This window comes from Aegilops tauschii, chromosome 2 (assembly GCF_002575655.3).
Source record: "Aegilops tauschii subsp. strangulata cultivar AL8/78 chromosome 2, Aet v6.0, whole genome shotgun sequence".
Lineage (NCBI taxonomy): Eukaryota > Viridiplantae > Streptophyta > Magnoliopsida > Poales > Poaceae > Aegilops > Aegilops tauschii.
In genome coordinates, this window is record NC_053036.3 from 30,038,820 (window position 1) to 30,049,450 (window position 10,631).

General features: G+C 42.4%; 1 protein-coding gene across 1 annotated transcript; it reads left to right on the forward strand.

The window, feature by feature from the left end:
- Positions 1 to 1,434: 1,434 nt before the first annotated feature.
- Positions 1,435 to 2,977, forward strand: LOC109767630 (probable 2-oxoglutarate-dependent dioxygenase AOP1). The gene is made up of 3 exons (XM_020326370.4): positions 1,435 to 2,008; positions 2,104 to 2,434; positions 2,511 to 2,977. Exons 1-3 carry the CDS (start codon positions 1,650 to 1,652, stop codon positions 2,784 to 2,786), a joined length of 966 nt encoding a protein of 321 aa, XP_020181959.1. The 5' UTR covers positions 1,435 to 1,649; the 3' UTR covers positions 2,787 to 2,977.
- The last annotated feature ends 7,654 nt before the right edge of the window (positions 2,978 to 10,631 follow it).

Consider the following 10,631-nt stretch of genomic DNA (forward strand, 5'->3'; position numbering starts at 1 on the left):
GATATGGGTAGGTGAGCCAAACGTGGCTACAAAATCAACCGAGTGATTGGATATGGAAGAAAAGATGATGAAGGAAGCTGCGTCGACGTGAGAAAGAGAGGATACGTATGTGAAAAAAGGAGGAGGATGCGTACGTGATGGCATCATCTGAGGGCATGCATGATGGAAATATCCATGTGAAACAGATCATTGTGATCCAACGTTCCATATTCGCCCTAATATTAATGCGGCAGCCATAGTCATCTTTTACCGTACGTGACTATTCTGAGTTTTTTTTTCGGGTGTCTCTTTCTTTTACGAAAAAACTAACGCACACACGTGTGGCATCTTGCACATCGCCCACACGCCTCCATCATCACTCATTTTGCCACGTATGAACAGATGACATCAGCAGAAAAATTTTCGGTTTTTTGCTTAAAAATGTTTTATCTCCTAATAAAAAAATTGAATTAAAAATCTGTTTTCACCATTAAATCTGTCGCGACAAGATCTTCAAAACTAGACCCCATGTTGATATGTTTCGACGAAATTCTTTTTTGCCCAAAAGTTGCCATGATGTTTACACTATAGTTGCCATAGTGCTTAAACTAAAGTTATCATGTAGCAATTTTAGTTTGTAGAGTATGACAATTTTAGTTTTTTGATGATGGCAATTCCAGTACTTTGACCATGAAAATTATTTTTTGTATGAACCATGGCAATTTTAAGTGCATGTATCATGGCAATTTTAGTTTATGGTTCATGGCAAGTCTAGTTTCTTAATTCCCCGTTTTATAATATGTCAAAATTTACTTTTAAATGTAGACGAAAATAACTGAAATATACCATGGCAACTTCAGTGTAAACATCATGGCAATTCATGTTCAATAGACAAGGCAACTTTTAACCCTCAAAAAAAATTCATCGAAATATATTGATATGAGATCTAGTTCCGAAGATCTCGTCGTGAGGGATTTAATGGTGAAAACGGATCTTCAATCAAATTTTTCATTTAAGAGATAAAATGTTTTAAAGATGGAAAATCCAAAAAGATCCCCACATGCATGCATGCGGTGACGTGGCGCGGTCTGTATGTTATAGGGCGTGTAGGCGGGTTTGGCTTACACCACACGTGTGGGCGTTAGCGTTGTCCTTCTTTTAGCGTACGTGATTCTGAGATTTCTTTTTTCATTAATATTAGGGACGTGAGATCTGTTTCTTCCATCGAACATGATTCTGAGACCTCTTTTTCATTTATGAGGCACGTGAGATCTCCTTTTTATAACGATGAGATCTCTTCTTTTACCGTACGCGATTATTCTCAGTTTACTTTTCTTGAGCTGTGATCTTGATTCTGAGATTTGTTTCTTTATTTATACACGGACATGATATCTCTTTCTTTTATCATACGTGATTCAGAGATTTCTTTTTTAATTTATTAGAGACGTGATAGCGTATGGTGCATCCAATTAGTTAATATATAAGATTACTTTCTCCGTCGCAAAATAAGTATCTTTTAGTACGAGAATTAGATGAGACGCACACTGCTATAAATTGCTACGATCCAGCAACTCACACCAATTAAAATCCAAGAGAACGTTCCGATCGAACACCAAGAGACGAATTCACGCACGAAACCCAGAATACCGGCCAGCACTGAGCAGCAGCTCATGGAGATCACCAAGGTCGACCTTCGAGGGCTGGAGCCTGGCCAGCCAGGGTGGGACGAAGCCCGGGACGCAGTGACCGCGTCCATAGTGGCGCACGGCTGCGTCGTGGTGCATGTCCAGCACGTCGGGCTGGACGAGGACATCCGGCAGGCGCTGTTCGGCCGCGCCATGCAGGAGATGTTCGCGCTCCCCGCGGAGGCCAAGCAGCGCAACTCCAACAATGACATGCAGTACGGAGGGTACATCGGGCAGATACCCGGCATGGCGTACGAGAGCATGCGCATCAAGGACGTCACCGACGCCGGCCACATCAGCGACTTCGCCGGTCTGCTCTGGCCGCAGGGCAACCCCGCCTTCTGGTGAGAGAGCACACGGTTCTTCATCATCCGCTCTATACATATACAATATATTTTCGACATGCATGGATCCCAACATTGTTGTTGTTTCACTCCAGTGACACGGTTGGGGAGTTCACCAAGAATGCTGTCAGCCTGGAGAAGACGGTGACGAGGATGGTCTTGGAAGGCCTCGGTGTCCGAGACGAACACGCCCTCGACTCGCACCGCGACCAGCTCTGCTACAGCTTGAGGATGTCCTACTACGGCATCTGCCCGGAGGAGAACACGGCCAAGGTGAGCCTGCCGGAGCACCGTGACTACGGCATGACCACCACCATCGTGCAGCACGAGGTTGAGGGCCTGGAGGTGCAGCTCAAGGACGGAAGCTGGTTCGCCGTGCCTCCTGAGCCGGACACGGTCGTCATCGTCGCCGGCGAGCTACTCAACGTAAAGCCAAAGCCATATATATACCTCTCTTCCCCTCCCCGGCAGTGTACTGAATTGTTTAACCGTCTGGCTGCAGGTGGTGACCAACGGACGGGTGCGGGCCTGCCTCCACCGTGTCAGGACGCCGAGCAATCGGGAGCGCTTCTCCGCGGTGCTAGGTTGCATGCCCACCCAAGGCTCCACGGTGCGGGAGATGGAGCAGCTCGTCGACGAGGGCCACCCTCTGGTCTACCGTCCCTGCGATCCCTACGAGTACTGCGCCTTCCAGTACTCGGACGAAGGCCGCAAATCCGGCGACGCGCTCAAGGCTTTCTGCGGAGTAGCTAAAGATCTAGATGGACCAGCTGTGTGATGAATTCACCGATGAAGATACTGACCGCGGAAGGAACTCTGCATGGAACATTTTTCCTTTATTTTCGCCTGTGCTTACATAGTTGAGCACGTACGCTCTCCTATGGGTTTATCTGTCGAATAATGTTTTCTTATCTTTTCAGTTTTGTTCAGACGTTTATCTTAGTTAAATATCTTCTTAATAATATTCAAGACTTGACTACAAATCTGACGTTAGACTTTTGACCATGGCAAATCGAACATTTTTATGTTATTTTATATTTACCGATGACGCCAAGTTTATACTAGCAGTGTTTTGTCAATAGGCTTGTCGCAACCACGAGGGCAACTTGGTCAATTTATTATCCCCAGGTTGCAACATGTAGCGGATCTAGAGGGGAGCCATGGAATAATTTGTACTATGTACTTAACACTATCATCTAGTAATACATAGTGTTTTCGTAATCATGATTAGACATGAAAATCACCTCATGCAAGGTTCCAGCAACATAGTTTGGAATAATGGTCGAAATCAGAACATTCAAAGGATAAAATGGCAGGTTTGTAGAGAGTGATCGATGCTTAGGTTCAAAATGAGGACGAGGATGAGCTCTTGCAAAGCTCTAGTCCTCGAAGTCCACATGGGCACACAGTAAGGGCCTATGTCAGGCTTTGTTACGACTTCCTATTGTCTAGCTTCATGTTGCATATTTCATTTAGCTCAATTTCCTAACATCTTAATTTAGCTCAAAAGTATGTGGATTCTTCAAAAGCAATATCTCCACTCTGATTTTTTCCTGCTATAGCAAATGGTTATTACAATGGAATAAATTTACTCGGTATACCATGACGCTATGTCAATTCTCATGTGTGCTATGTTTATTACCGACTATACTGAAGCCAAAGGCAACAACAATAGTCACACCCAAAACACCTCCTGCCCACTATCGACTCCAACTAGGGTTTCCCGCTTCCGACCGGTGCCGCGTCCGATCTACCTCGCCGTCTGTGGCCTTAGGTCATGGAGACGTGGTGGATCATGGCCCCCGCCGACGGGAGGGCTCCTGCTCCCTTTCTAGGTCTTTTTTGAGTTTTGTCTAAGGTTTGTGTCCCAGCGCTGACTCTCTGAAGATGGAAATAAGTTTCTTCCCGCCTTGCCTGTGTCCCAGTGATGCGTGTAGCGTCATTGGAGGGTGTGTGGAGGTGTTCTCCAGTGGATAACGTAGCATGCAATTTCAAAAAAAATTCTACGCTCACGCAAGATCTATCTAGGAGATGCATAGCAACGAGAGGGGGAGAGTGTGTCTACGTATCCTCGTAGGCCGAAAGTGGAAGCGTTTGACAACGTAGTTGATGTAGTCGAACTTCTTCTCGTTCCGACCGATCAAGCACCGAACATACGGCACCTTTGAGTTCTGCACACGTTCAACTCGATGACGTCCCTCGAACTCTTGATCCAGCAGAGTGTCGAGGAAGTAGATGAGTTTCGTCAGCACGACGGCATGGTGACGGTGATGGTGAAGTGATCTGCGCAGGGCTTCGCCTAAGCACTACGAGAATATAATCGGAGGCGTAAACTGTGGAGGGGGGCGCCGCACACGGCTGACAATAGTTGATATGTGTTCTAGGGGCCCCCTCCCCACGTATATATAGGTGGGAGGGGAGGGGAACAGCCTTGGGGCGCCCCAAGTAGGATCAGGGGCCTAGTCCAATTCCCCCCCCCCCTTACCATATTTTCCGGAGGAGGGAGGAAGGAGGAGAGAGGAGGGAAGGAAGGGGGAGGCCGAATCCCTCCCCTTCCTTCTCTCTCCCCCTCTTTCCTTCCTCCTCTGGTTCGGCCCATACGGGGGCGTAGCAGCCCCTACTGGCTGCTGCATTTGCCCTCTTGGCCCATTAGGCCCATATCTTTGCAGGGGGGGTGCCTGGAACCCCTTCCGGTGACCCGATATGTACCCGGTACCCTCCGAAACACTTCCGGTGTCCGAATACTATCATTCTATATATCAATATTTACCTCTAGACCATTTCAAGACCCCTCGTCATGTTTGTGATCTCATCCGGGACTCCGAACAACATTCGGTCACCAAATCACATAACTCATATAATACAAAATCGTAATTGAACGTTAAGCATGCGGACCCAACGGGTTCGAGAACTATATAGACATGGCCGAGACACCTCTCCGGTCAATAACCAATAGCGGAACCTGGATGCTCATATTGGCTCCCATATATTTGGTGTCTACTACACAACCTTCTTGTTGTAGACGTTGTTGGGCCTCCAAGTGCAGAGGTTTGTAGGACAGTAGCAAATTTTCCTCAAGCGGATGACCTAAGGTTTATCAATCCGTGGGAGGCGTAGGATGAAGATGGTCTCTCTCAAGCAACCCTGCAACCAAATAGCAAAGAGTCTCTTGTGTCCCCAACACACCCAATACAATGGTAAATTGTATAGGTGCACTAGTTCGGCGAAGAGATGGTGATACACGTGCAATATGGATGGTAGATATAGATTTTTGTAATCTGAAAATATAAAAACAGCAAGGTAACTAATGATAAAAGTGAGCACAAACGGTATTGCAATGCGTTGAAACAAAGCCTAGGGTTCATACTTTCACTAGTGCAAGTTCTCTCAACAATAATAACATAATTGGATCATATAACTATCCCTCAACGTGCAACAAAGAGTCACTCCAAAGTCACTAATAGCGGAGAACAAACGAAGAGATTATGGTAGGGTACGAAACCACCTCAAAGTTATTCTTTTGGATCGATCTATTCAAGAGTCCGTACTAGAATAACACCTTAAGACACATATCAACCAAAACCCTAATGTCACCTAGATACTCCAATGTCACCTCAAGTATCCATGGGCATGATTATACGATATGCATCACACAATCTCAGATTCATCTATATAAACCAACACAAAGTACTTCAAAGAGTGCCCCAAAGTTTCTACCGGAGAGTCAAGACGAAAACGTGTGCCAACCCCTATGCATAGGTTCATGGGCGGAACCCGCAAGTTGATCACCAAAACATACATCAAGTGAATCATGTGATATCCCATTGTTACCACAGATACGCACATGCAAGACATACATCAAGTGTTCTCAAATCCTTAAAGACTCAGTCCGATAAGATAACTTCAAAGGGAAAACTCAATCCATTACAAGAGAGTAGAGGGGGAGAAACATCATAAGATCCAACTATAATAGCAAAGCTCGCGATACATCAAGATCGTGCCGAATCAAGAACACGAGAGAGAGAGATCAAACACATAGCTAGTGGTACATACCCTCAGCCCCGAGGGTGAACTACTCCCTCCTCATCATGGAGAGCGCCGGGATGATGAAGATGGCCACCGGTGAGGGTCCCTCCCCTCCGGCAGGGTGCCGGAACAGGGTCCCGATTGGTTTTTGGTGGCTACAGAGGCTTGCGGCGGCGGAACTCCCGATCTATTCTATTCTTCGATGTTTTTAGGGTATATGGGCATATATAGGCGAAAGAAGCCGGTCAGGGGTGCCACAAGGGGCCCACGAGGGTGGGGGCGCGCCCAGGGGGGCAGGCGCGCCTCCCTGCCTCGTGGCCACCTCGTTGCTTCCCTGACGTACACTCCAAGTCTCCTGGATTGCTTCCGTTCCAAAAATAACTCTCCCGAAGGTTTCATTCCGTTTGATATTCCTTTTCTTCGAAACACTAAAACAAGGGAAAAAATAGGAACTGGCACTGGGCTCTGGGTTAATAGGTTAGTCCCAAAAATAATATAAAAGTGTAAAAATAAAGCCCATAAACATCCAAAACAAATAATTTAATAGCATGTAACAATCAAAAATTATAGATACGTTGAAGACGTATCAGCATCCCCAAGCTTAATTCCTGCTCGTCCTCGAGTAGGTAAATGATAAAAACAGAATTTTTGATGTGGAATGCTACCTAACATATTTATCCATGTAATCTTCTTTATTATGGCAAGAATATTCAGATCCATAAGATTCAAAACAAAAGTTTAATATTGACATGAAAACAATAATACTTCGAGCATACTAACAAAGCAATCATGTCTTCTCAAAATAACATGGCCAAAGAAAGTTATCCCTACAAAATCATATAGTCTGGCTATGCTCTATCTTCACCACACAAAATATTTAAATCATGCGCAACCCCGATGACAAGCCAAGCAATTGTTTCATACTTTTGATGTTCTCAAACCTTTTCAACTTTCACGCAATACATGAGCGTGAGCCATGGACATAGCACTATAGGTGGAATAGATTGGTGGTTGTGGAGAAGACAAAAAAAGGAGAAGATAGTCTCACATCAACTAGGCGTATCAACGCCATGGAGATGCCCATCAATAGATATCAATGTGAGTTAGTAGGGATTGCCATGCAACGGATGCACTAGAGCTATAAGTATATGAAAGCTCAACAAAAAAAACTAAGTGGGTGTGCATCCAACTCGCTTGCTCACGAAGACCTAGGGCATTTTGAGGAAGCCCATCATTGAAATATACAAGCCAAGTTCTATAATGAAAGATTCCCACTAGTATATGAAAGTGACAACATAAGAGACTCTTTATCATGAAGATCATGGTGCTACTTTGAAGCACAAGTGTGGTAAAAAGGATAGTAGCATTGTCCCTTCTCTCTTTTTCTCTCATTTTTATGGCCTTTCTTTTTTTATTATTTTTTTATGGCCTTTCTCTTTTTTCTCTCTTTTTTTTAGTCCGGAGTCTCATCCCGACTTGTGGGGGAATCATAGTCTCCATCATCCTTTCCTCACTTGGGACAATGCTCTAATAATGATGATCATCACACTTTTATTTACTTACAACTCAAGAATTACAACTCGATTCTTAGAAAAAAAATATGACTCTATATGAATGCCTCCGGCGGTGTACCGGGATGTGCAATGACTCATGAGTGACATGTATGAAAGAATTATGAACGGTGGCTTTGCCACAAATACAACGTCAACTACATGATCATGCAAAGCAATATGACAATGATGGAGCGTGTCATAATAAACGGAACGGTGGAAAGTTGCATGGCAATATATCTCGGAATGGCTATGGAAATGCCATAATAGGTAGGTATGGTGGCTGTTTTGAGGAAGGTATATGGTGGGTGTATGATACCGGCGAAAGGTGCGCGGTATTAGAGAGGCTAGCAATGGTGGAAGGGTGAGAGTGCGTATAATCCATGGACTCAACATTAGTCATAAAGAACTCATATACTTGTTGCAAAAATCTATTAGTTATCGTAACAAAGTACTACGCGCATGCTCCTAGGGGGATAGATTGGTAGGAAAAGACCATCGCTCGTCCCCGACCGCCACTCATAAGGAGGACAATCAATAAATAAATCATGCTCCGACTTCATCACATAACGGTTCACCATACGTGCATGCTACGGGAATCACAAACTTTAACACAAGTATCTCTCAAATTCAAAACTACTCCACTAGCATGACTCTAATATCACCATCTTCATATCTCAAAACAATCATAAAGAATCAAACTTCTCATAGTATTCAATGCACTCTATATGAAAGTTTTTATTATATCCCTCTTGGATGCCCATCATATTAGGACTAAATTCATAACCAAAGCAAATTACCATGCTGTTCTAAAGACTCTCAAAATAATCTAAGTGAAGCATGAGAGTTCATATATTTCTTCAAAATAAATCCACCGCCGTGCTCTAAAAGATATAAGTGAAGCACTAGAGCAAACAACAAACTACTCCGAAAGATATAAGTGAAGATCAATGAGTAGTCGAATAATTATGCAACTATGTGAAGACTCTCTAACATTTAAGGATTTCAGATCTTGGTATTTTATTCAAACAGCAAGCAAAACAAAAGAAAATAAAATGACGCTCCAAGCAAAACACATATCATGTGGTGAATAAAATTATAGCTCCAAGTAAAGTTACCGATGAACGAAGACGAAAGACGGGATGCCATCCGGGGCATCCCCAAGCTTAGGCTCTTGGTTGTCCTTGAATATTACCTTGGGGTGCCTTGTGCATCCCCAAGCTTAGGCTCTTTCCACTCCTTATTCCGTAGTCCATCGAATCTTTACCCAAAACTTGAAAACTTCACAACACAAAACTTAACAGAAAATCTCGTGAGCTCCGTTAGCGAAAGAAAACAAAACACCACTTCAAGGTACTGTAATGAACTCATTCTTTATTTGTATTGGTGTTAAATCTACTGTATTCCAACTTCTCTATGGTTTATAAACTATTTTACTAGCCATAGATTCATCAAAATAAGCAAACAACACACGAAAAACAGAATCTGTCAAAAACAGAACAGTCTGTATTAATCTGTAACTAAAGCAAACTTCTGGAACTCAAAAAATTCTACCAAAATAGGACGACCTAGATAATTTGATTATTGATCTGCTGCAATTGGAATCAGTATTTTATCACGTTCTGGTGATTTTAAACAATTGTTTTCGTGAACAGAAAGTTTCTGGAATTTTCAGCAAGATCAAATAACTATCATCCAAGAAGATCCTACAGGTCTTAATTGGCACAAATACTAATTTAAACATAAAACCACATCTAACCAGAGTCTAGATGATTTATTATTACTAAACAGAACCAAAAAGAAATAACAAAAATAAAAATTGGGTTGCCTCCCAACAAGCGCTAACGTTTAACGCCCCTAGCTAGGCATGATGATTTCAATGATGCTCACATAAAAGATAAGAATTGAAACATAAAGAGAGCATCATGAAGAATATGACTAGCACATTTAAGTCTAATCCACTTCCTATGAATAGGGATTTTGTGAGCAAACAACTTATGGGAACAAAAATCAACTAGCATAGGAAGGCAAAACAAGCATAACTTCAAAACTTTAAGCACATAGAGAGGAAACTTGATATTATTGCAATTCCTACAAGCATATATTCCTCCCTCATAATAATTTTCAGTAGCATCATGAATGAATTCAACAATATAAACATCACATAAAGCATTATTTTCATGATGCACAAGTATAGAATTTTTACCACTCTCCACATAAGCAAAATTCTTCTCATTCCGAATAGTGGGAGTATCATAAGAAACTCGAATACTATAAATTGTTTCCACATTAAAAGAGTGATGTTCAGAAAAAGGGTAATCATAATCATGCCAAGTTTTATAAATATAATCATCTCTACTTTTTATAGCATAAGTATCATCACAATAATCATCATAAGTAGGAGGCATGCTATCATCATAATAAATTTGCTCATCAAAACTTGGGAGGCTAAAAATATCATCTTCATTAAACGTAGCATCCCCAAGCTTGGGACAAATATTAATTGCAGCAAATATATTCTCAAAAACATCATCTTCATCAAACATAGCATCCCCAAGCTTGGGCCTTTTCCTATCATAAGCATAATCACTCTCATCATTAATAGTATGGATAGCACCAATAGTATAGCAATTATCATCATCACAATGAGTAATAGGAGCAACATCATTTGGGAGAGATACCTTTCTACCTTTGCTTCTCCGTTTTTTCTTTTTCTTCTTCACATCATGTGTGGGTTCAATCCTTTTTTTGGAGCTCCTTATTAATGAGATTGGTTGAATAGAAGGCTCCTCCTCGTTAACCGGTTCATCATAAGAAATAATAGGAGAATATTGGGAAGTCTCTTCCCTTTCATTAGTATTCTCTTCATCTTCTATTTGTTTTCTTTTCTTTATGTAGTTGGCAATATAAGGATTTTCAATGCAATTCACCGCACAATACATATAAATTTCTTCTAGATCAATATCGAGGAATTTCTCGAGGTTATATTCTGGAATAAACTTAGTTTGACCTTTCAATTCTTCATAACCCAAAAGCAGACTAAGTTC